Raw genomic sequence first — 27,290 nt, forward strand, 5'->3', positions numbered from 1 at the left:
GTGATACTTTTTGTTTAGAGCATGGCCTGGAAATTAATAGTAACAAAACTAAGTACATGGTCTTTGGTGCCAGAACGAAAACATCTAAGAGTGAGGTATTCTAAGGGGGGGGGGGGGGCATTGGAAAGGGTACATGAATTTGACTATTTGGGCACAAGATTGGAAGATTGCCAGATACAGAAATGTATTATGACTCTAAAACAAAGAACAGGGTCTATCATAAGATTTGCCAATGGATCACCCACTTTTGCTATCTCCCCCCAACCGTAGATATATAAGATTCAAGCTTGTGTTGGGGCTGATTTATGGGGGCACTGTAATCTTAACACCCTTGAAGAAACTGAAAATGCCTTTATAACTACCTTCTTGAGACTCCCCACTTGTGTGCCAACGCTGCCATTTTGACTCGATCTAAATCTTGCAAATTTCTGATATTGCTATGTTGAGACCTATCCAATACTATATAAGGCTCTGGACCGAAGAGGATTTAGGTTCCTATAGGGATTGCATTAGAGTCATATTAGATGATCATCATGTTGGGTTGATCCCCTGGCTTGTCCATGTTAAAAATAGGCTATTCAAGTTGGGTCTGGAAGGTTTTTAGCTGCAGCCTTCTGCATTGCCAAAATGTGCACGGGATACGCTGAAAATGTCCTTTTGTTATTTTGAACTAGGCGCAAAACTTTCTGCTGCATCCCCTAGTACCCTGGTAGACTCCTTGATGTTTAAATGTGTACCCGAGTATAAGCAATAACTGCATATGGTTATTAATCCTGCTGCATGTGTACTTTTTGTAAAATTTAGATTGGGAATCTTAGCGTAGGCCACGTTTACCCGTTACTTGCCGAAAAAGGGAGATATACCGAATCAGTGCCCAATGGGTTGTCAAGTACCAGAGAATTTTAAACACTTGTTATTTTTCTGTAAGGCATCTGTTCAACCGCGATCAAGCTGGATTATTCCTCTTTGCAAACTTCTCTGTTTATGGGACCACCACTTAACTCTTAAAGTGGAGTGGTGTGGCTCACTGGTTAGAGGCAGCAGACCCGGAAGAAGAGAACGGCCCGGGACCAGGGTTCAATTCCCGACGCAGCAGGGTTGTGGACCAGGGTCAGCCGGCTCGATAATTCTCGCCTCGGTGCCTACTCTAACCAGGGATCACACTCGGCAACTCTGGGCATTAGCTTGCCTCATCTTTACAACAGCCCCCCACATTCGCCGGGGATCCCTGGTTTCACCTTGGAGATACCCAGTAGGGACATCTCGCCAGGACGGGTTCCCCAGCGGTCTACAGCGCCACGACGCCTCAGGGCAGCAGTGCGCTTTACAAGACACATACATTTACATTTACATTAAAGAGTATGCAAAATCAACACCAGAGACTGTGTGATGTATTCAATAGCTATATACTTGTCGACAATATGGTATATTAGTTTGAATGGTTCTTAAAACAGTAAGCATATCTCTTGCACTCTTAATGTCCTCTCAACTGTATTTATGATTGGTTTTTAACACTTTTTATTGGGGATTTTACTTAACCTCCTTATAAATCATTTTAGCTTTGGCCACTTTTTTCAAATATATTTTACCAGTTTTACATAATACTAGCAGCCCGTCCTGACGTTGTCCGGGAGCAAAAGGCTGCTTCAGGGCCCCCGCCCGCCCCGCAGAAGAGTTGTCTGTGCAAGTCCTGGCCCTGTTCAACTGATTTGGCCCACTTGTGTTATTTTTTTAATTCGTATGTATTGTTTTCCGCGTTTTATGTTGTCCGCAAGATGTGAGGAAAGTGTTGTGTCACCTGTTTAATGTTTTTTTTCTTTTGAAGGCTCTTTCCGTGTGTTCGTTTTTGTATCCCTTCAAAGAAGTTTCCCTTTCGTTTTGTCAATTGTGTGGTGAAGTCCTCGAGTGATTATGGGCAGTTGTGTTATTTTCGTTATTCGTGTCTTATTGTAAGCGTTTTATTTTGTCCGCAAAATGTGAGGAAAGTCTTGTGAATGCGCAGTCAATTGTGTTTCTCCGTTAAGAAATGTTGGCTTTTTTTGTTCGTGTTTACCCCCCCCGTGACATCGTTGGTCAATGGCCAATGGTTAAAGACTTTTATTTTTGGTAAGCCGAAGTCGTGTGTGTGTTTTCTTTAGTGCGTTGTGATTGGTGTAGTATGCGATTAATCCTGCCCCCTGTGTGGCGTCATTTGACACTCCTCGTCGATGGAAGGCCCGCCAGGTTTTTCATGCGGAGGCGTCAATGTTGTCTGGGTAACTGCAACAAATGTGTGTATATTTCTTATAGCCCGCACCTCTGCTGTTTTTGTATATTGGTGTTACCGCTCTGTATGTGTGAATTTAAATTCATTGAAAGGGCATTTCCGCTGTATGTGTTGGGATTTTCAAATGTTTGTTAGAAATTTATTGAAAGCGCATTTCCGCTCTATGTCTGCATATTCTGCGTTCTAAATTCAGTGAAAGCGCATTTCCGCTCTATGTGTGCATATGTAAGTGTGTTGTGAAGTCGCTTGGCCTATGTTTGTTATTTGCACTTGGTACGGCCCTGTAAACGCCCACATTTGTTGTTTGAGATGCCCACGACCACGCCCCCAAGGACCTACTTTACCACTTTTGGCGTTTTTGCTTTTTTAATGTATATGTTGTACATATCTATAGCCTATGTCCTTCTGCCACATCTCCCCTTTCAAATGGTGTATTGGGTGTAGTGATTGGTGCATTACTTTTGTAGTTTACCTGGCTCAAAGGTTTGTGTTCTCTCTTTATAATAGTAGTATAGATTATGAATTTTAAAACATGATGAGATTCGTATTGTTGGACTGTATTTTCCCACATGATTTTGTATTACCTAGAATTTTTTTTTAATGAATTTGTATGTTTTTATTATACATCTATTCTAAATGATTTACATTGTACCTTTTATGGTACTATTACAACCAAAATAAAGGAAATATAAAGATGATGACCTACAGTCATACCCCAGTATGCCAATTGTGGGTTGTACATAGTACTTACCCGCAAATTTAGAGGAAAGACCACTGTCACTTGGGTCCTGGTTAGTAGGGTCCCAGTGAACTACACAGACACCAGTCAAAAGGTAAGGCATATCTAAGTTATAAAGATCTTACTTTGCTACAATAGATACCAAAGAAGTACCTCCCAAGGTAGTAGGTCCGTTGATTGGCTCAGCTTAAAAAGTCCTGCAGGACTAAATGAGCAAAAAAACTAATTCCAGTGGATCTGACTGTCAAGGCAGTAGTGCTTAGTGAACATGTACAGGATTGCCCAAGTAGCTGTCTGACAGCTATCCAAGAAAGGTTTTCAGGTTGTTAATGCAGTGGTAGTAATCGTGGTCCAGGTGAACTGAGTCCTCAGACCTTCTGCAGCCAATGCGTAGCATATTTTAATACAGAGGACTAGCCTTTGTGAGATGGTCTGTTTCTGCACTGCCTTTCACTTCTTTGCACCAGGTCACTCCACAAAGCGATGATAATACATCAGATTGGACAATTTGAAGGAGTCACCATTCTGATACAATGCTTTGCCACCCCTAAAGGGAGTGGCTGACCGTGCCTCCCACTGGATAGCTGTCACCAAGGGTGCACTAAAGAGGTTTTGAAATTGTTGCCAGAGGGATGTGGGACTGGGACACATGCTGTCTCTAATGGCCAGGTCATTGTCTGTCGGGCCTACGGCATGACCTTGATAGGGTTGGGAGGCCTGGTGTGCGGGTGGTGAGATCAGACACAGTCCATTGGCCAAGCCCTTGGAATATCCCCTGAAAGGGTGAAACCGTTGGGGAGACTGCCAGACTGCAACCAAAAGGCCCCAAAAGCATGTCATTACTTAAAACACTCCAGGATCAAGTCCACCTTTTCACCAAACAGGCTTCCCCTGTAACTCACTGGAGAAACTTGTGGATCATGTGTGGTGCTGGAGCACCATGCTCGTTTTCACAGCCCTTCCCAGACAGCAAGTCGTTTCTAGGCCTTGGCGGATGACCAACGGGGCTGCATCCCGAACCTCAGGCAAGGCTTGGGCCAAAGAAGCTTATAGCTCTTCAGAGACTGCTAGCAAGGTTTCACTGACCAAATCCTACAGCTTGTGGTGTAGCGTTCAAGTAGGCAACCCGCACTGACCAACTTCAAGGGAAGGCTTATGAGGAAAACATTAGCTTGCCAAAGGTTTCCACATGTTTGGACTCTCTGGACAGAGGGGAAGTCTAGAATGCCTTAGGGTTCATTTTGCTGCTGGACATCTGTATCACAAAATTCTTATGAGTTGGATGCTGGGTTAGGAAATCTGGGTCCATGGCAACGGGGAATCAGAGAATGGTTAGGTCTAAATATTCAACAGCTCCTCTGAGGTCCTTATTGCAAGGCAGGAGAGGTTCAGTCTGAGCCTTGCCAGACTAAAGAAACTTAATCGGCAAATTAGTTTTACCTTCATAGTTGGGAAGTGGAGAGAAAGGATTTCAGAAGCCCTTCTATTCACAATGGTGAAAGATGTACTTTTCTCTGTTGCTGTTCCAGAAAATCAACCCAGTATCATGTGTAGTGTCCAACCTAAAGGCATCTTGCAGGTTCATGTTCAAATTGTCTTCCTCATAACGTGGGGCAAACTCTTCCTCATCTCCATATGGATCATTCTGGTCAAACCAGAGTAAAAAAATTGTTGTAGGGTTTGTGCTTGACTGGAAGGCAGTAGAATAGTGTCTGAGTCTAATGGATTAATTATTGGTGTGCCAGATCAAGATGTGAAGGCAACCTTGTGGGGTTGTGATGAAACCTGCTCGGAGTCGGATACCACAGTGGGTTTTAACTCCTCCGCTGGAACCAGTGAGTTCTGTGCTGGTGTCAACATTTGAGTGGCCAATGCAGATTTCGGCACTGCCCAGAAATCGTCACCAGCACGGTGTGGAACCAAAAGTAAGTTCAGGCAGTGCCAAGGACAGATCCATCATAGGTAACCTATCTGGAGAACCCTTGCAGACTCATTAGGCCCAAAGGTAGCCCAGAGGGAGCCGGAAGTGTGACAAAAATACACAGCATGGTCTCTTGAAAGGTTTTGATTTGCTGAGACGTCACCGACTGACCCGGATCCTCGAGGTGCTTTGGGGCTAGGAATGAAATTGGCTCCTCAGTTGAACAGGAGCGACACCATGAGGCTAGAGCCTTTTCTAGAGAATAAGAGTGGTCAAAAGGGGCAAGACCCACTTGGACTCCATATGTTTCTACTTAGATTTACCCAAACAATTCAACTGCAACAAAGATCTGCCTCAGGAGTGACTTCGGGAGCTGGTCCACATTCTCGACTTAAACCTGAAGTGATGCCTGCATGGAGTCTTGCTGCGCTTTGCACGCAGAGCATCACTTTATTTTCTTGGAAGGCTTTAGGATTCAACTGGGTGCAATCCACGCATTCTTTGGAGTCGTGCGTTGAAACAAAGCATTAAAGGCATACATCATGGGGATAAGTCAAAGATATAGGTTTGCGACATTTACTATAAGATTTAATCCTTGTAGTTTTTGTTGGGGGGGTGGGGCGAGGTTGACATGCTTCCTTACACAGTGGGAAAAAATCTTTTCACAGAGTGAAGAATAAGCTGCGCTCTGGATCCACATGTGTAGAAAGAAAGGTCACTGACGGTTGCAAGCATGGATGGTGCATATATGTGGCTTCGCCTCTGGAGCTCAATGGAGTTGCATGACGCAACCTACCAGCGTACAGGAGCACTGCTTTTATTGTTTTTTGGATCCAGTCTGCTGCCTGGGGATATTCACAAGGTGAGGATCCTGTTATTAGAAGTATACAGCAGAAAAAGTGCACGCAGATAACCAAATGAGAAAAACATTATACTGGCTATTATTAAAATGAAAAGGTTCAAGGTGTGAGTGTTCTGCCCTTTTCATGTAATTACATGTAGGAATGTAGAAATGCTATTGGTCCGACTTTTACACTGGTATTTTCTCAACCATACCCCAGCTAAGCATTACACTCTCCTAAACTCCTGCTGAACACAATGGGTGGAAGCTTTCCTTTGAAGTTCATCCTTGTGCAGTAACTTTCTCCAACTTGAAAGATTTTATCCTGGAAATCCGACCCTTCATTTTCTAGGACCAGCTGGCAGTTTCTGAGTAGGTTTACTGTAACTATGGAAACCAGCAAAGCCATAGCAACAAGGGGGTTCCAAGCACCAGCACCTGGAGCTGCCATGGAAACATGGGGCGCCGAATACTGCTGGAAAGGAATTGATCTTGTTCCATGTTAAATGTCAAGAGATTATTCAAGCAAATGTCGGGGGTAAATAGTTCCAATGACAGGAAGGCCATTTGCGGTGGTAGACTTTTTCTTGTCAGTGCTTACACCTGAAAACTGTATTTGAAATACTTATGACAGCTAGTTAAAAACCACACTAAGTAAAAAAAAGAATTATTGACTCCGGAGCGGCACTCGAAAAGTTACCACTACGGTAAAGCCTCTTTTACTATGATCGTTTTTGTCTACCTTAGTTTCAAGAGTAATTACATTCATTCTTAGCTGATATTTATCACATAAGTTACAAGACTGGCTATGATGTTTTGATAAGTAGTTAGCTACGCAAAATACATTAAAGTTGATGTCCTTTTTACTGCAGCATGAGTGTGACGTCCAAAATGTATTTAAAAGAAAGTTCCACGTATCTTCGACAAGTTAACTCAAATGTTTCCTGTGGTATACTGTATCTAACTCAAGGTCGCTATGAGTATAAGTGGAGTTCTTATTTTTGTAGTGATGATGTGGCTATTGCCATAGCAACATTATCACTAGAATGGTATGTTGGAATTGTGGGGACAGTTGGATGAAGGCACAGCTCAGACCTCATGTTGTTGGATGGGGTTTAAGGTTTATCAGTAATTAAATAAAGAAGATATTGTTTTACTTCATCTGATGCTGTCTGCGGTATTGACTTTAACACTGGCGACAAGCGATTTGGAGACATCCCTACGCATCGTAGACTGCAGGTCATGGTGAAAATAAGAGGAGATCCTAACACAAGGGTCGGTGCCAATTTCAAGATAGTTGTGTCATGGAGCATTTCTCCTTAAAAGAAGGAGTTAGAGCTGACCAGTGACGATTTCAAATACTTTCAGGTACCAGTTTGTTATTACTTTTGTAATTCTGGGGACATTGTGTTCAACGATCGCCCGGTCACGATACAGTGAGTGGAAACCATCTCATGGACCCTATCGTACGTCTCTGCATGGTCCTGCTGTGTCATCTCCCAGGGCTACCATTTGCAGTGCCTGACCTTCCTTCAGTACCGCTGGTATCCTATTTTTATATATACACTGTGTGGTTCTTTTACATTTAAACTACAGTACATGATTAAATCTGGTAAAACATGCTGCTTAACACTCCTTCTGGATAAGCCTGAAGGCTTCTCTTCACAGCTACCACTTAGAGAGCTCTCAATGCTTGTCTAAGACCATTAAATCATCAGTAGGGTTGCCTGGAGTGCTGCAAGGTGCTTCACTTAGATAAGTGTGCACCATATAACTACGCCAGCCTCCTACACTGGGTTTCTTCATTACTAAATTTGTTTAAAAAAAATTCACTATCAAATAATTATTTCGCAATTTGCCTCAAGGACACTGAGCAAACACAACAAACCAGAACCTGCTTGTCTAACAAGAAAGCATTGTCCAAATATTGAAGAATTAGACTGCATGGTCTCCTAATCTTGCAGGGCACAAGCTGTCATTTGGAAAAGCACCTCCTAAACCCCCTGCTTCAGGCTTCTATCATTTTTTTATTTTATCTGAAATAAAGTTGATCTTCCCCAGTTTAACACAAACTCGTGTTATGATACAACAACCGGACACGTTTACTGCTCTACAGGGGACTCTAGGTCCCAGACTTCAACCCTTCAATGAGGCGGGGGCTTGCACAACTAACAGTGCCATCTGGTGTATTTCATCAGCCCCTCACCACTGCAGCACGGGTCACCCTTACTGTTCCACAGGGGACCCAAGGTTCCAGACTTTAACCCTGCAAGTAGACGGGGTTTGCGTAGCTGACAGAGCCATTAGGCGCATTTAACCAGCCCCTCACTACTACAGTACAGGATGCACCAGGGCAACGCCCAGGCCAAGGGCAGGCCCGTCCTGCACCCGTCAGTGCCAGGAAGAGACAGGGCAGGACCACTCCCTTGGCACTGGGTTTTCTGGATTTTTTGGGTCTGTGCCCCCTCAAACCTGAAGGTACTGTAGACCTTTATTTTTCCATCACTTCATGGTGCTTTAAGGATGGGTAAGTGAAAGGCCCAGAATAGCCTTGTGAATTTGTTTGTTCAATCCGAACCAAACAACCCATCCAGCCATGAACTGTGTTAACAGTGAGTTAAAAACTTTAATATAAGAAACTATTTTGAAAACCAAAATGCGAATGGAGGGAAAGTGGAAAAGGTGGAAAGATCCCAGACCTTTTCAAGATAAAATCTAGATCCCGGAACAATCTGATTTCAAGTGCTACTGATCCCCCTCCATGATAGGGGGCAATTGCCCACATCAGATCTAGGCAACAAACCCACTTCCACATTGGTTCATAATGCAGATTCCCAAGTCCACATCGATATTGAATGTTAAAACAGATTTGCTGCTTTACAGGAGCCTTATGGCTCAGCTCTCCACCCACAGACTGTTCCAGTTTCCGCCATCCCCGTCGCTTAATCCTTCTACTAAAGACCCCCCTAATCAGTGAAGCTAATAATTTAATCACTGCTCTAAGATATGAGGTTTCCAATTAGAATGGAGTCTTCCTGGTCGCAGCTAAAAACTCTCAGCAATTTGCCAGGGATTCTAACTCCACCATTGCAATTGCATAATAGTTCTAAGTCACCTCAAGCCTCTTAGCCTCAGAGGGTTATTTGGTCTCGAAATGTTTAATGGCAGCCACGGGAGTACTTGCTCCCTCATTTCACTGACCTGTTCAAAATCTTCAAAGAAACCATCATGACAACTTGGGTTGTCACGGTAATACCAACTTTGATCTACCTCGATCTGCTGTCTGTAGACCAGAGACTGCCCATGTTCCATCAGTTCATCCACTGCTTTGAACCACCTTCAGCTCTGTGCGGGGGTCAGGCCATTGTGATTCTTTGGTTCCCTTCAGTGCAGTTCGCTCAAAGAGATTGTAGAGGTGTGTTCTGCCCACAATAGGCCGTTCAGTTTATAGGACAAGAGTTCTGAAGCTGTCTCCTGGCTCTTATGATGGGAGCGTTTGGTGAAAAGTAAGGTCCTTCACTGGATTAGGCATATAATGCAGTGCCACGAGATTGTATACAATGAAAATATTTATGAAAAACGCCTCAGAGCACCACTGGCCCCTGGGACTATTGAAGTCAATCTAATTACTCCTGACCTAGTAGATGGCTTGTCTCTTTGGATCTACGTTCTCCTGCCCCAAGTGGCTCAGAAATAAGTTTTAAAAATAGCCTCCTCCATCTTGAAATATTAACTCCCAGGGAAGAGGATGAGCGCTGTTGTGTGAGCACCTCCACAAAGAGCCAGCTTGGAACATGGGTGCAGTGTGTCAGCCACTAGGAGGGAGGTCTGGAAGCGATTGTTTGACTACAGAGCCTGCCCCCACCCTCATCCCTGGCAACTAACCATCTGACTATATCGTCTGGTGGCCTACTATTTGAGATCCAGCCAGGGGAGTTCACTCCTGTTCAGCCACCATGGAGGGGGGGGGGGGTCTTTAATGACCCTCAACTGACAACTAATCCCTTGCAACCAATGCTGACCGCTTCTAGGCCTCATCAGGCCAGATGAATCCTGCTTCTGATATCCATCTTTATTTCTTGACATATTGCTGGGATCTGGCCTAAAATGGAAGAATGTGACTGGGGTTTGTTCATTGCTGAATTTGACTTTTACATCTTCCAAGAAACTCGGGCTCTCACTCAAGTACATAGGCAGGGCTTCATGACACATAGCATTTAAGCTGTTTCTTTGGTAGCAGTCAGGCCATCGGGGGTGGTATTATATGGGTCGACTCCCTTTACCAAACCTCCTTAGACTAAGAATTTTATATTAATTTTGGGTAGATTTTGTCCCTAGACCCAATTTGATTATTGCAGGACACAGTAATACATGTTTTGAAATGTATACCCCTTTTTAGGAATTAATCAGGGGAGAAGATGAATCTTGGAGGATTACCCCTTTTTGTGCCCCCAAGAATCCACACAAAATGTGTTCTGTTGCCCTCCAGTTTATTGATATAGTGGTCTCTCATGGTTTGAGACTATGTAATTGTTGTTTTATGTTTGTGAGGGGTAGTTGTAAAAGTCACATTGGTTTTATTCTCTTGGACATACTGGTATGGCACGATATATCGGACATGACAGTCCTAGACCACCAAGACAGTGACCACTTTCATATTGTACTGAATTGAGACAAGCCACAGATAAAGAATAGGAAGAGTGCAGTCCCACCTACACTATCTAACACTGTGGTGATAAGCAATAATAAAAGTAATGTTAAACGGAAGCTCCCTCTAGTTCAAAAGAGACCATATCCGAAATTTACAGAATTGTATCGGACGAACTGCAAACCTTCGAGTATCGATCCCTGTACCCCAACCAAATAACGGTTCGGCATGAAAAATTCTTTAATAAGTTAGGCAAGTTGTTTGTGAAGGACTGCAAGAGTGGAAGGGGACCTCGGACAATAAGATCGAATGAGTGGTTTGATGAATCTTGTTAAGATGCTAAGAAGGCCTTGGTAAATGCCCTAAAGAGAAAACAAAGAACAAAGATTGTCGAATCTAGATCGGAGTTCACCAGGGCTATCAAAATTAGCAAGGTCCAGTGGGAGGCTGGTATATGAGATGATTTGTTGGATGTGGTAAGACTTAGAGATAATACATTCTTTTGGCATTTGGTCACACAACAGGCGAAGAGATCCAACCTGTCCTGTCTGCCATATTGCCGCTGAAGATTGGGTTAAATACCTCTCGGCTCTCAATGGGGAGAAAAGTATTAGTGATGGGATACTAGAGACTTTGCCAGCTGTTTCTAGAGTATCCCCTGTAGAAGCAGTAAAACCATTTAAATTAAAGGAAACTACTGCTGCAATCCAGACTCAGAAACCTGGAAAAGTTCCTGGCTTGGAAAAAATCCCTGCAGGGTAATTTCGTTGTCAACTCTAACCCCCAATTCTGAGCTCCTGGAAGAGATTGGAAATAAGAACTGAGCAAGGACTCCCGTATAGGGCAAGGGTTGGAGTATTGGGTGACTTACCTGAGGATATTATAATAGGGACAGATAATCCTGGGTTCCTTGATCTCTTTGTCACCACTTTAAAGTCCCCTGAAATGGGAACAGAGGAGGACAGTTCCCGAAAAGCCCTTCTCATTTCAACCCCCTGGCTTTTAGACAGGAATTTTAAATACACTCAGAATATTGACTCCACCCTACAAAATGCCTGGCAAGTAGCTCAGACCACAGATCCGGCCAAACCACCAGTGTATCCCAGGTTCATCATAAAGAAAGGTCTGTTATATCGAGAGGAAAACCCAGATGCTTCCCCTCGGTTACTGGTACCCCTAGCTTTCAGGGAACAAATCCTCTTTTTCGCTCACTCCCACCTTACTGCCGGACACACAGGGGCAGAGAAAACAACCCTGAGCATCCTCAAGTATTTTTATTGGCCCAGGGTGTATGAGTCCATAAAAACCTATTGTCGGGAATGTGAGGTTTGACAGAGGAGGAATATCCATCGACCTCCTCCTATTCCCCTTCAGCCTCTTCCAGTAATAGGTCACCCCTTTGAGAGAATTGGGATGGACTTAATTGGTCCCCTTCCGAAAACCAGGAAAGGACACCTTTATGCTCTAGTTGTGGCTGATTATTCCACTCGATACCCTGAGGCCTTCCCCTTAAGAGCACCAACAACTAAGAACATCACAGAGAAACTCGTTGAGCCCTTTTCCAGGGTTGGTTTTCCCAGAGAAATCCTAATGGACCAGGGCACCCCTATTGTCTCTCGCCTGATGAAGGAGGTATGCCGAACCTTGAATATAAGACACATCCGGACATCAGTCTATCACTCCCACACTGATGGGCTTGTAGAGAGATATAATGGGACCCTGAGGCTGACTCTGAAAAAGATGCTCAAGAGTGAGGGGAAGGAATGGGATCGACTTCTTCCACTCGCCCTATATGTCATCGATAGTCAAGGTCAGAGCAGTCTGGGTTGCTCATCCTTTGAACTCCTATATGGAAGACAACCCAGATCATTCCTTGAAATGACAAAGGAGGCATGGGAGAAAGAGGAAGAATATGAAACCCGAGGTTTTCTGGAGTGTACACATAGTCTCAGGCCCCGAATAGGGAAGTTGCAGGATCTTGCTTATAGCAATCTAGAAAAAAAACAAAGAAAACAGAAATATCACTATGACAAAGGGAAGAAATGGCGGACTCTGAACATCGATGACTGGGTACTGGTCTTGCTTCCCTCCTCTACGACTAAATTAAAAGCAGAGTGAATGGGCCCTTACAGGGTGGTGGGGGTCGTGTGGAAAACCACCTACAAGGTACAAATCAAACCCTCCAAGATACAAACCTATCATATCAATATCTTAAAAAAATGGTTAGGACCACTCCCAAAACCACACAGTGAGGTCAACAGGGGTAGAAATCTTGTGCACCATACCCCAGTAGTGAACGAATCCTTGTCCCTCCAACAACGACGATCCCTGAGAAACACTCTCCAACCATTCTCTTCCATTTTTTCAGACGAACCAGGGAAGACATCCCTGATTGAACATATTATTGAGACGGTCCCTGGCAAGGTCATCAAACAACGACCATACCCTATTCCGGCTGCCAGGAGACAAGCCGTCCAGAACAAAGTCCAGACCATGCTGGACATGGGTGTCATTCGTCCCTCTAGATGTGATTGGGCGTCTCCCATTGTCCTAGTACAAAAACCTGATGGCTCAACCAGGTTTTGCATCGACTTCCGAGCCATCAACGCCATCTCCAAATTTGACACCTACCCCTTCCCCGAGGGGGACGCTCGGTACATAACAATTCTTGATTTAACAAAAGGATACTGGCAGGTCTCCCTAAGAGAACAGGATTTAGAAAAAACTGCCTTTATCACCCCTGATGGACTCAGAGTTTACGGTCCTCCCATTCGGTCTTCATGGAGCACCTGCCACCTTTCAAAGGTTGATGAACACTGTGCTCCGTGAACACCAGAGCTATTCGTCCACTTACCTTGACGATATTGTCAGCTTCAGTTCTAGATGGGAGGAACACTTAGTCCATTGTCAGAAAATCTTCCAGGCCTTATTCCAGGCAGGCCTGCACGTCAATTCAAAAAAATCAAAAATAGCCTTTAGTAAAGTCAAGTAACTGGGCTATGTCTTAGGGAATGGGATGATATAAACACAAAACGAAAAAGTTAAAGCCATTAGTGATACTCCCTTCCCTTCTACCAAACGTGAGGTCAGGGCCTTTCTGGGGTTACTAGGATATTATAGGAGATTCATTCCCCACTATTCAAGCATTGCGGGTCCTCTCACAGATCTCCTAAAGAAAGACGCCAAAAAGGCAGATCTATTACACCCCACAGAACCGGTCAGGAGGGCCTTCCGCCAACTAAAACAAGCAATAACCTCCAGTCCAGTCCTAGCCTCACCTATTTCTCCAAGCCTTTTCTTCTGCACACAGATGCCTCTGACACTGGGGTGGGGCCGGTCCTTTCTCAACTTTCCAAGGAGGGTGATGAACATCCAATTCTCTTTATCAGTAGAAAACTCTTCCCCAGGGAAAGACGCTATCCTACCATTGAGAAAGAATGTCTCGCCATCAAATGGGCGGTCAAGAAACTCCGATATTATCTGCAGGGCAACCATTTCACCCTCTATACAGACCATGCGCCCCTCCTGTGGATGAGTTGGAACAAAGGCAATAATCCTCGCATCCTCCGGTGGTTCCTTTCTCTACAGTCCTATACCTTCGAGGTGAAACACCGATAAGGGACCGAAAATGGTAGCGCTGATTTTCTTTCACGTATGTTTCCTCTCCCCGATCAGGAAAGGTTTAGGTGAGGGGTGTGTCATGGGGAACCTATCTGCACTATGGTGACAAAGGACTGGTGGGGTGTATTTGAAAGTGAGGGTCCTCTCCTCTCTCCCCATCCAGGAGACTCCTCGGTATGGTTTACACCTTCAGAGCCGGATGAGGAGATTTATGCACCTATCTTCAGTCCTGGTCCCTTTATCACGAGAGCGACGCTTGGAGGACTCCACCCCCGGCCTACGCATCATTAGTTCCTCTCCCAATGAAATGGGAGATCCTGTAGCTGAGAGGAGAAACCCCAGGAAAGACGCCAGAAGGAAGAGGATCTGGAGAGCAGAGCCCGTGCCTTTGAGGGTGGAGAGACGTGGTTAGACGCCAGGGTGTTCCTTCTGACCGGCACGGATGAGCGGACAGAAGCCCAGAAGAAGCCAGAAGACCAACATTCCCACGTGTTGTCCTGCCACGCTACCCGAGGGGTGTGGCTATCGCAGGTGCGTGCAAAGTTCGCTGGATGGACCAGGAGGCAGGAAAAGGGAACTGAACCTTGTCAAACTTCCCCGCACACCCCTGACCCTCCATCTCACCCTCCATATTCACATCCCTAAACAAAACAGTAGTTTTTTGTTTTCTTTTAATGGTTTGTGATCACCGGGTGTCTCCTCCCCCTTTTTTTTCCCCGGGTGACGCTGAAAGAAGCTGGAACCCGTTTACAATCAATCAATCAATCATAACACTTGTATAGCGCGCTACTCACCCGGAAGGGTCTCAAGGTGCTTGGGGGAAGGGGGCCGCTACTGCTCGAACAGCCAGGTCTTGAGTTGTCTCCTGAACGCGAGGTGGTTCTGGGTCAGCCGAAGGTGGATGGGGAGGGAGTTCCATGTCTTGGCCGCCAGGTAGGAGAAGGATCTGCCTCCGGCAGTGGCTCTTCGGATGCGTGGTACGGCGGCGAGGGCGAGGCTGGGGGACCGTAGCTGGCGGGTGGGCGTGTGGAAGGTCAGGCGGTCGTTGAGGTACTTGGGGCCCAGGTTGTGGAGAGACGTGTGTGCCTGGGTGAGGAGCCTGAACGTGATCCTCTTGGTGACGGGGAGCCAGTGCAGGTTCCTTAGGTGGCCGGAGATGTGGCTTTGTCGAGGGATGTCCAGGATGAGTCGGGTGGAGGCGTTCTGGATGCGTTGTAGTCTTTTCTGTAGCTTGGCTGTGGTTCCGGCGTAGAGGGTGTTTCCGTAGTCCAGTCGGCTGGTGACGAGGGCCTGGGTGACCGTCTTCCTGGTTTCGATCGGGATCCATCAGAAGATCTTGCGGAGCATGCGGAGGGTGTGAAAGCATGAAGAGGAGACGGTGTTGACTTGTCTGGTCATCGAGAGGGAGGAGTCCAGGATGAAGCCCAGGTTGCGTGCGTGGTCTGTCGGCTTGGGGGCGGTGCCCAGGGCTGGAGTCGTCCCAGGCGGAGGGTGATGGTCCAAGGATGAGGACTTCCGTCTTGTCTGAGTTCAGTTTCAAGCGGCTATTCTTCATCCACTCGGCGACGTCTTTCATCCCTTCGTGGAGGCTGGTTCTGGCGGTGTCGGGGTCTCTGGTGAGGGAGAGGATCAGCTGGGTGTCGTCGGCGTAGGAGATGATGTTGAGGTTGTGTTGGCGTGCGATGGCTGCGAGAGGTCTCATGTAGACGTTGAAGAGGGTGGGGCTGAGTGATGATCCTTGCCGGACGCCGCAGATGACTTCGGTGGCCTCGGAGCGAAACGGGGGGAGGCGGACTCTCTGTGTTCTTCCAGCGAGGAACGAGATGATCCACTTCAATGCCTTCTCTTGGATGCCGGTGTTGCTGAGGCGTTGGACTAGGGTGCGGTGGCAGACAGTGTCGAACGCGGCGGAGAGGTCCAGGAGGATGAGTGCCGCTGTTTCCCCATTGTCGAGAAGGGCTCGGATGTCGTCGGTGGCTGCGATGAAGGCGGTCTCAGTGCTGTGGTTGGCTCTGAAGCCGGACTGCGAGGGGTCGAGGGATCCATTTGTCTCGAGGAAGGCAGCAAGCTGTCTGTTGACGATCTTCTCAATGACTTTGGCAGGAAAAGGGAGGAGCAAGATGGGGCGGAGGTTTTTGAGGTCGGTGGGGTCTGCTGTTGGTTTCTTCAGTAGGGCGCTGAGCTCGGCATGCTTCCAGCTCTCCGGGAAGGTGGCGGTGTCGAAGGAGGTGTTGATGACGTCTCGGAGTTGGGGTGCGATGGTGGAGTCGGCCTTGTTGAAGACGTGGTGGGGGCAGGGGTCAGTCGGAGATCCGGAGTGGATGGTGTTCATCGTGCGGGCTGTGTCTTCGGTGGTCACTGCGGTCCAGGTGCGGAGGGTGGCGGTGGCGGTGGGGTGCATTGGTTCGACGGTTGGGTGCGAGGATGGTGCGCCGAAGCTGTTGTGGATGTCGGCAATCTTGCGGTGGAAGAACGAGGCGAGGGAGTCGCAGAGATCTTGTGAAGGGGTGATGTCGTTGTAGCCGGTGCTGGGGTTGGAGAACTCCTTGACGATGCTGAAGAGTTCCTTGCTGTTGTGGGCGTTGTTGTCCAGTCGATCCTTCAGTGATTTCTTCTTGGTGGTGCGGATGAGCTGGTGGTGCTTGCGGGTGGCGTGTTTTAGGGCGGTCATGTTGTCATGTTGTTGACATATACCAATTCGGTATATGTGTTTTGTTCTCTTGAGGGAACCCGGAACCTCAAGGAACCAGCAGGAAGTAACTGAGACTCCAGGCTGTGACATACAAAGCTAGGAAACCGTTTGTTCAAGAATAAGAATTTTTATTCCCCATAGACTGTGACAATATCAAAGGAATAAGAAGTATTATTCCCCATAGAGGTTGGCAATATCAACCCGCTTGTACCATAAAATACAAGAAAGTAACTTTAATTCTCTAACTGTGGACTCCCCTTTCTTATCCCGCTGGCAGAGAGGTATCTGTATTGTTGGTATCCTCCTCTGTAGGATGGAAGGCCTCTTCCTCTGGCTCCTCTAAAGGGCACGTTCCGATATTGTAGTATCCTTTTTGATATCCTTCAGCGCATTGTCTACATGCTTTCCAAATAAAGCTTCTCCGTCAAAGGGAAGGTCCAGGATCTTGTTTTGGACCTCTGGTCTAAATAATGGTGCTCGTAGCTATCCAGAAGCTCTCTCTCCCTCCTGGAGAATTTTCTTTTCCTCCGGTCTACTGTCCTCTAGAAGCTGATCCATAAACAGAGCCAGGTTACACTACATCTGTCTGTCATATCTGCCCACTACGGCAAGGGCATTTGCCACTCTGACGAACAGAGCTGACATTGAGGAGAAACACTTACCAGCATTATCTAGGCGTCTGCCTTCTCTATCCGGCGGTGTTGTAATGTGTGCCGATGGATTTTTGAATTTCCATTGAGCTGCTTCGGAAATAACGGAATCTGGTTTAGGATGGCCCACCCAACAGGCTGAAGCTTCCTCTGGGGCCTTGTACTTCTTTTCCAACCTGGAGAGTACTGGTGTTACTGTCGCTGGTGTTTTCATGACATTAAGTCCTTCCTCCCATACGTGACTTATTATCGGGATGGCCCTCACAGACTTCCTATACGGCTCATTAAAATCATTTAAAAAACACTCTGTTTGGGTAGCTGGCATAGGTAGGTTAAATCTTTTTGCACCTCTTTCCAGTAAGTTATGAAATCCACCAATATCCTCTGGTGGGGGGGTCAACCAGTAGTGGAGAGGGAGAAGAGGGCGTGGGAATGAGGTAGTCATCCCTTTCTCAACTAGGATCTGTAATTTCTCATTCCTCTTGGTCGTCATCTATAGTAACCGGATCCTGTTGAGGGATTGGTGGAGGCAATCTCTTTGTGGCTTCTGACAGCACAGCTTGACCCCTTATCGGAGTAGATGGCATTGAGCGTGGGCGAGGAGCTGCTGATGGCATTTCTTGAGCTACAGGAGTGGGTGGAAATCTCTTCCTGTAGTCAGCCAACATGAATTGTAGGTCTGTCAAAGAGAACGGCATGCAAACCACTTCCTCCTGATAACTCTGGTGGTACTGTTCCTGAGGAGAGAATTGATATTTGCCATATTCCTCATCAAAGTCGTCCTCCTAACACTTAACGTGCAGCTGGGATGGGCTACACGCATAGCCATAAGGTCCTTCATTTTCTTCCTTAGAATCCTGCTCTTCTAGCAGGTGAGATGGCAAAAGAGGAAAAACTTTGCTAGGAGATGTGATTTCAGATGTAATTCTTCTCTTTCTAGCACTTTCTGACCTGTCCAGTGTTTTTTCCCCGACAAGACCGGCGACCACACCGTCGTCGAAGTTGCAGCTGTTGGCGGTAACTTTGAAACCATCAGCGATGGTCTAGCCCTCGTCATCGACGTGGTTGCTGTCGTCGTTGTAGTTGTCGACAATCCCATCCTCTGTAGCAGTCGTCGACACCGTAATCATTGTTAACGCCATCGTCGATGATACCGGTGTCAAAACCGTTGTCGACTGTGATAAAATCTTCGATGGCAGTGACTTCGTTGACGGAGATCCTTCCGCCGTGGACGTTGAAGCCTTCTTTGGAAGCAGGTGAATCGCTACCTTAGTCGACGACGATATAGATGGTTTCTTCGTCGATGACGAGGATTTCATCGACGTTTTTACTTCAGAAGGCACCCAAGAAGGTTTTTTGAAGGTGTGTCTGACCTGAGGTGGTGTCCTAGGCAGCTCAGAATCCACCTTTTTAGCGGTTTTGTCAAACAATCACTGCCCATCAAAAAGCGTATCAACAAGTAGGCTCTGTCCATAAATTAGAATCCAGTGGTTGGCATCCAAGTAGGATGTCTAAAAATCAATGAAGACCCAAGAAGCGAGCAACTGCATCCCTGAGTTTAGACAAGATAATATTCTCTGTATTGAAGCATCCATCCCATCCTTGGAAAAGTTTTTTTTTAAAAAGAAGCCTCTAAGGGGCTCAGGGAATAAAAGATAACCGCCAAAACCACTAGCTCCCATAAAACATGTCTATTTTTTTTTTTTTTTTTAAATATATTTTTATTGCAGGAATCAGTAAAACAATACAGTAGCGACCAGCATTGTATTATGAACAACATATACCGAATAAAGCCCACCGACCCCCTTCCATAAAGTTTGTATACAGCTAATCAGCCCATATCCCTGGGGTTGGGCGGCAAATACAGTTGGGGTCAGTAGGATGCTGGAGCTGGTCCGGATAACACACTGTCCGTCCTCTGCTTTTCTAAACAAACCCAAAACCCCTAAAATAAACCCCCCCCTCGAAAGTCCCAGTAACTGTGAAACCCCCCCCTCCCCCCCCCCCCCCACCATCAGCGCCAGGGAGCTCATCAACCTAGAATCCACTGCTTGACCCACGGGGAAGGTAATAGTGCTGTCAATGCTAATGTTTAACGGGACTCGGGGCGAGTTACTGCTTCACTTTCGGAGTCGCTAGGGGTACAATGATCCCTGAGGGCCTGCACCAGCGTTTCCCACTCCAACGCGGCCTCCTGCGCCTTCTCACTACCCTGCCTCCAAGCCAGCTGATATCTTAGCGCGCTCTCACCCGCCGCCCATTTCAAAAGCTCACTGTGCCATCTGCTGCCTGCAGGACCAGCTCGTGCCTTCCAGTTCCTGGTCACCTCTCGCTTAGCAAGTAGGAGCCCCAGGTCAATAAATTTACTGGAGATTTTATTCCGGGGGGTATGGGGGAACCAGTGCAAGAGCCCTACCGCCACATCGAATGATAAGTGCCTCCCTGTCACCTCCTCCAAAGTCGTCGCCACCTCCTGCCAGTAGGACGTCAGTCCTGGACAGGCCCATAGCATGTGTAGGAGGTCCGCTTCCTGAGCCGGGCACCTAGGGCATTCCGCCGAAGCCGTGGCAAAATAACGCCTGATCTTTACCGGGGTCAGGTACGCTCTATGGAGGACATAGTAGTGGACCAGTTGGAAACGGGCGCTACGTGTACCCTTCCAGGCGCGCCTCACCAACTGGGACCAGGTCGTCTCCGGGATCTCCCTACCAATGTCTTCTTCCCAGCGGGACTTCAGTGTGGTGAGAGGAACCAACCCCTCGGTAATCAGCCTGCCATAGAGGCAAGTGACCGCCTTCACCGTGCCCGCCGACATCATTACATACTGGCACACCAGAGACAATTGAGGTTCCTCTAGCCCGTTCTGCCAGTGCGCCTGGATCGCTCGCACAATGGCCGAGTGCAGCAGAAAGTCGCCCCGGGGAATCCCAAAGCGGTCAATGAGATCCTGAAAGGACAGGAGCGCTCCGTCCTCGTCTCCCATAAAACATGTCTATATATGGACAACAGGCAGATAGAATTAGAGGATCTATGGGCAAAACATCCTGAACTAGTTTCTTCCCCAATGTAGCAAACTTTTTAGATTCCGTATTCATCAAAATCGCAGGGATAGATTGGTTTTCATTTATAGGCCCATGCCTGCACTGCAAGATTTTTGGAAGTACGAATCGTTTTTGGCCACTATAGGTGTGGCAGGGTATACTCAGACATGAGTCCCTTTCTCACTGCACCATCAGGATTCAAGCAAGCCGGGCCGAAGACGGCTGAAATGCCAGAAACCGGTCCCCGGTAGCTTGTCTCCTTTCTGGTGAAGAATTGGCTTGGTAGTTTAGTCTGCCCTGTTCCCATGATGCACTGGGCCAGGGACAGACTGATTTGCATATAGCCAGGTTCTGAGCTGGGATGGTGCAGTGAGATAAATAACGGTGATGGATCAAGCCCTGATCTTTGGACTGGGTAAGAGTCGTCTGCTTAATTCAGACACTCTGTTCATCACCACCCTCTTTTCTGAATCGTATATATGGACAACAGGCAGATAGAATTAGAGGATCTATGGGCAAAACATCCTGAACTAGTTTCTTCCCCAATGTATCAAACTTTTTAGATTCCGTATTCATCAAAATCGCAGGGACAGATTGGTTTTCATTTATAGGCCCATGCCTGCACTGCAAGATTTTTGGAAGTACGATACACGGGGGCCAGGGCGAAGTCACCCTTGGTACACGTGGTGCAGTCTGGAATTTAGACTTTGGTTTAGATCACAGCTCCTTAACCTGATCCATTTAAAGCTTGAATGTGTTGATTTACTTCTTTTTCCTTAACAATAACCTCAATAATTGTGGTTGAAATGACAAGTTGGGAAGATCACTGGTGCTTTTGTTTTTCAATGATAACTGTTGGTTTATTGTTCAATTAATTACATTAGTAATATTCTTACTAATAGTGTTCTATGCGCAGGATAACAAGCACTACTTTGGTTATGGCTAACACTCAGAGTTAGTCAGAATTAATAAGAGTAACACAACTCTGCAAAAAATAATTCACATAGCCAAGGAACATTTTTATCAATCAGATTACATCATTTCAATAGTTTTTTTTTTAATTGTCATGTTCTGTACCTTTGGAGAGTCTGTTGAACCTTCCAGAACTACATCTATGCTTTGGCCTGGGTTCAACTCCATCCTGAATGGACTCAAGCTGAAGATACGCGTAGTGGGTTCCAAGTTCTGAGAGGAATTCTTGCTCTTGTTGTTACCAGCCATAGGGAGATTGCTGCGCTTGCGGAACTGTGGAAAGCCTTCTGTCATCCAATACAACTGATGAGTTCTACGGCCTCGATTCATCATTGTGAAGTGGTAACGGCAGGGACCCGCACTAAACCAAGAGCAGAAAGAAAGAAAGAAAATTTGTGCATGTTTCAAATATTTACATATATCACCACATGAAAGAGAGATGGTATGGCATTGGTGCAACGCAACTTTGCCCACCCTTTACAAGTCTCAGATACGTCACAACTTCATAGCAGATACAGGACATGAATGTGCATTTAGCGCTTGCTTCTTATATGCTCTAATGATATTAAAACAAGTGTTGCATTATAATTAAAGTGCATTTGCTGTAGGACTAGTGAATTTACTCAAACTATGAGATGAACTGTATTAAATGAGAATTAATAAACCATTTGTACTAAGTAGACATGTACTCACTATAAAGACTAAATTCGACTTTCATAATGTGTGCCTTAATATACTGAATGCAAAAATAATTGATGGACAGAAAGCTTCAAAATATCAAACATTCACCCCAGTACAGAGATCTGGGCCTAAATCCATCGTTTTTTTGCTCCCTTTGCCTCTCCAGTTCAGCCCCATCCATATGCAAATCAGTGTTGATGCTGTTCCCAATGGGAACAGTCCAGCCTGAACTGCCATGTCAGGTCCTCCCAGAACTGGAAACAAGCATCCTGAGACCGGTTTTGGATCATCACCCCCTATCAGCCAGGCTAGCTTGACTCTAGTGGCATGGACATTGTGCAACATCCCGTCCAACAATTGTTTCTTTTGCATTTGTCACCTCCAGTGGGACGGGTATGCCCAAACGTGGGTACCGTGCTCTCCATGCCACTGGAGTCAAGTTAGCCTAGCTGATGAGGGGTGATGCCCCGAAACTGGTCCAGGATGCTTGTTTCCAGTCCAGGGAGGACCTAGCCTGGCAGTGCGGGCTGGACTGTTCCCATGGGGTACAGGGTCAAGACTGATTTGCATATGGCTGGGTTCAAACTGGAATGGCATGGGGAGCAGAAAAAAAACCAATGGATTTAGGCCCAGAACTCTGTACTCGGGTGAATGTGTGACATTGTTCTGCATTCTGTCCATCGATTGTTCTTTCTGCATTTGTCACCCAGAGTGGGACGGGTATGCGCAGACGTGGGTCCTGTGCTCTCTTCCTGCCACTGGAGACAATGTTGTTCCCATGTTGGGTGTGGGGTATTTAGAAACTGTTGCAGTCTACAACGTGAGAAGTGGAGAAAGAAAATAGACCCCTGATGATGTGTGCAAAGGGGCGTTGCCCTAGAAGATTTTTGTGTGCTATATCTTAGTGTTCACATCGCTGGAGACACACTCTTCCCAGATGCCTTTCAGATTCCTACCAGATACCTTCAGGTTCCCTCACCACACATGTTCCTGGAATTTGAGAAGTTTAGACCTTTATGTTTCACTTGATTCTTTGCTGAGTATGGCTTAGGCTAACACTTACTTACCTGACCCAAGAAAACTCATGCCAGAGCTTCTGAAATGCTGACTCCTCCCTACTTCTTTTTTCCTTTCCTATATGGAAAGTCCTGATTTTTGACAACCTTTAGATTTTTAGAACCATCCTTTTAGGTAGGACTTAACTTTCAGTGATTTACATGTATTCATTTTTACACAACTAAATCTGAGGCTCTTCTCTGTGCATCAGATTCTTTAACTGATCTTGAGTACTGTTGAGACCGAACTGCTTGTTTGCCTAATATTGGTCCACTTCCATTTCTTCCATAGGGTGGGTCTGCCGCTAGTTATTCTGTACCTTTATACCATGCTGTTAAGAGTTTTGTATCTTAACTTGAATCTGAATTTGTAATAAACCTTTTTAACCCTAACTAGTTATCCATGGTCCTTATACTGTAGCCAAATGGGTTACACTGCTAATTGAATTTTATTGATGTAAATGTTAACTCCCATCACCTCTCAGTCGGATAAAAAGGTCGATCCGAGGACCAATGGTAACTGAGAGGGCCTAGAAAACGGTGGATCAGCAGTTCTTACAAATATGAACCCTAAACCTTTCAAGGTTACTTCAGAAGTAAACACAGTATATCAGCTTCAAACAATCACCCGAACTTAACAAAAAGAAAAAAAGACCGTAAAATGCTAAGAAAAGCAATTAAAACACTACTTGAATGTGAAATACACGTAATTGGTTAGTGATGATTATATTAGGGATAACGAGAGATAAAAAAAAACACCTTTCCATTCTGCACGTAAGTATGCTACCACATCAAATCTAAAGAAGTCGTCTTTGTCACAGAGTAGATTCTAAGAAAAGGACTTGCAGTAACATTAAAAAGTACTAATGTTGAAAACGAAGCCAACTAACACTGGTTCAAGAGTGAAGTTCATTTCTTCATTGCTTGGATCCCAACTGCTATCCAGCTTGCAGAAGCCAATGCTAAGCGACTTCAGTATCTGGCAGGTAATGGAAAAGTCAAAGAGACATAGGATACAGATTGCAGTATATAGGATACAGATTGCAGTAACTAGAAAACTGGACAGAATGGAGGGCCAGGCATTTTTAATCTGTCAAGCTTTTTTGTGTTCGTACGAACGGGCTGTGGAGGATCAAGAACAAGGCAACAAACGGTATATCTGTGGGAGATACTTTTAAAGTGAGTCACCCTCCTACTTTCAACTTGTTTCCATTAAACCCGAGCGACGAAGTTGAATTAATGTAGTCCTGTGATCTCCTTAAACTTTGGAGGTAGACATGGAGCATGCGTTGTAATTCGGAATGTCTCAGTCATAGGGGTACCCGAGCACCTGGCATACAGAATATATCAAAAGACACGCTGTGCTTCATCAGTTTCACCAATCGGAGGTTAGCACAAGCCGACAGGAAAGAAAACACTAAATAATGAAGTGCAGTGCAGGCTTCCCTCCCAATGATTTAAGTTACACACTTATTCTTTCCCTCTTACCAACATCCCTCGATGAAATTACACTCTGAGCCGTTCTGGCTTTTGATACACTAGTCCATTTGTGAGGCACAACAAAGAAAATGACAATGCTCGAGGATGGAAGGGCTCATTAGTGGCAAGCAAGGTTTTGTAGCCGAGAGCCCCCCCCACCCCCCCCAGCGAGAGCCAGGACAGAGGCTGATATCACATTCCCTTTCTACCGGCATAATGATCAGGCGGAGATAATTATGAAGCATCACCCCATCTAGAGATGCATCTCTCACAACTGGACAGCACGTTTAGCCCACACTGTTGCTCTAGTTTTGACAAAACGTTACTTTGTTTATCTGCTAGCACGATTTTTTATAGACTGCGTCCTCTTAAAATGCTTTCCGTGGACTAAAGCACCATCTGTGTAGTGCCTGGGCAATAGTTCTCAAACATGACGGTGACATACATTTATTGCAACTATAATAATTGGTGCCTCGGGTTAGACATCACTAGCAGCACCCACGTCTTAGGCCCAGCAATCAAATCAAGAATGTGATGACATTTCCCACTACAGATATCACACTGGTATCGTCCAATACTCCACTTTGGAGAGGATGCAAATTTGTAAGAAATTCCTTGACTACTATTCTAAGCCAAAATGATGTATTACATGTAGGTCACCGCCATTTTGAATAGTCTCCCAAAGTCTCTACATATTAGACATATGGGATGTTATGGTAATGGTGCGAATGTATTACCACATTCTCCTTCCTTCTCTGATGCAAGTACCCAGTGACCGAAAGCGGATATGTTTCCATCAAGGCAGGAAGTTGTTTGGTCAAAGTGATTACTTTCATCTACCTCTCATTTCAACATCTCTTCAAAACTTCTTAAATCAAATGTTCTCATAGCCGTGTGTCTTAGCTATGATAATTAGCCCCTTAAACTCCGAGGCCTATCCCTCATTCCCCTGTGGAAAAAAATTGAAATTGGGTGATTTAGAAATATTTTTGACATTTACAAATTATTCTGGGAAAGCAACATGCTGGACTCCTTGCAAGCCACAACACCATGGATATCCCAGGCTCTTAAGGCATCAAACGCCCAGGCTTGTTAGAGTTCCCTGGGTCCCATCTGACCCAGTCTGAAATGTTTGCCCGTGGAAGGCTCGGAAATTGTGTTTAGGCATATTTTTGATATCTATAAGGTATTCTGGAAAAGAAAAGCGCTGGCATACAGGCAAGCGAAAGCACTCGATTACCCTGGGCCTCTTGGTTTCAGAAATACCCAGGGTTGAAAAATTCTCCAATCTGCAACCCCCCCCCCCCACCCTCGAAGACTATTGGGATTTTAGGATTGGGGTGTATGGTCCGACAAAGAGATGGGCTAACACCACTAACCCATTCCTTTTAAATACTTTTTAATCTAGCACTGGTATTAGGTGGCCTTTCTGTCCCCCGTGAGGGAAAGCCCCCAATCTGCCCCCACTGAGGAGACAGTAATGATGTGGGGGATTAAGAGGGAAGGGCACAGCCCAAAGCCAGGTTGGGCCGGATCCCAAACCATTACTTTCATACAAACAAAAAACCCTGACATATAATGTGCAATCTGCCCCCTGGGGAGGGTAAAATGGTGGTATACCGCCCCAACCTGTCACCCAGGGAGCTGAAAGACTGCTGGGAACCTTGGTAGCTGGAGTGAGCATCTGCCAATTCCTTGCAGGGCTGTTCCCCCACCTTTCAAATCTCTGGTGTCTAGTGCCGGATCCCTGCTCGAGGTCGCCCGCCGGCAGTGATCCCCAACCATATATCTACTATGAATAGGTAGGGTTGGGAAAAGGAGATTCTCCCCTTTCTTACAATACCTCTCCCATAGTGGGGATAGGCAGGTCAGAGGATGGGGTAGCACTCAACCATACCTCTCGCCCAAGACATGATTTCTTTGAAAGCAGCAGGAGCCTAATGACTTTGGAAGCTTTCAGTTTCACAAACAAAGACATCAATGGGCATGGCAAGCTGAAAGTAACAGCCAACTAAAAAATATCTTTGGCTGCCAGGGAAGCTCTATCTTCACAGTTTGAGTTTGGTGATACAAGAGGAAAATACACAGTTGCGAGCAACAGAGATTTCCTCTGTTTTGTGGGAAGAAGAGATGTTAACATACCCTCCGTTCACTCTAGAAGAACCACATAGCCCCTGAGGTTACTATGGTACAATCTACTTTTCCAGTGCAGAAGCAGTTGTGAAGCTCCTCAATTTTTTACCAGGATCAATGCCAGAACTCACTGGTCTTAGTGGTTTCTATTAAACCACTCTAACACTTTTGCAGACATGGCTAAGACTTTAGTGTTTTTAAAAGTGAAGCCACGCTTCGTTTTCAGTAATGCTTTAATGCCTTTACCTGTGTCCCAAGACTAGAGGGACTCCGCATTCCCACCTAGAAGAAGATGTTCAGCCACAGAGATGAGACTAGGGCTGCTGACCTGGCACTCTAAGATTGGATAGTGGAGGTTTCAATTTGATCCACTGATTCTAAATGATGAACAACAAGACCAGTTAGTGGTCAGCGTACAAAGCACTATACTAGGCTGCTTGGCCATTCGGTTGTGAGAGGAACTGTGGAGTTTGTTTGTTCAGTAAATTTCATATTACACAAGCGTTTCAGCAAGTATTAGTGAAAATGTTAACGCGTGCTCAGAAAGGTGG

The 27,290-nt window shown here is 45.9% G+C and overlaps 1 protein-coding gene across 1 annotated transcript in view; it reads right to left on the minus strand.

The window, feature by feature from the left end:
* Nucleotides 1-27,290, minus strand: part of HYDIN (HYDIN axonemal central pair apparatus protein) — a 2,950,008-nt gene that overhangs the window by 2,095,535 nt on the left and 827,183 nt on the right. Inside the window, exon 20 of the mRNA XM_086945295.1 lies at nt 21,497-21,752. Coding sequence (XP_086801421.1) covers nt 21,497-21,752 — 256 coding nt within the window. The remainder of the gene's footprint in view (nt 1-21,496; nt 21,753-27,290) is intronic.

Source organism: Lissotriton vulgaris, chromosome 12, assembly GCF_964263255.1.
Source record: "Lissotriton vulgaris chromosome 12, aLisVul1.2, whole genome shotgun sequence".
NCBI classification, from domain to species: Eukaryota; Metazoa; Chordata; class Amphibia; order Caudata; family Salamandridae; genus Lissotriton; species Lissotriton vulgaris.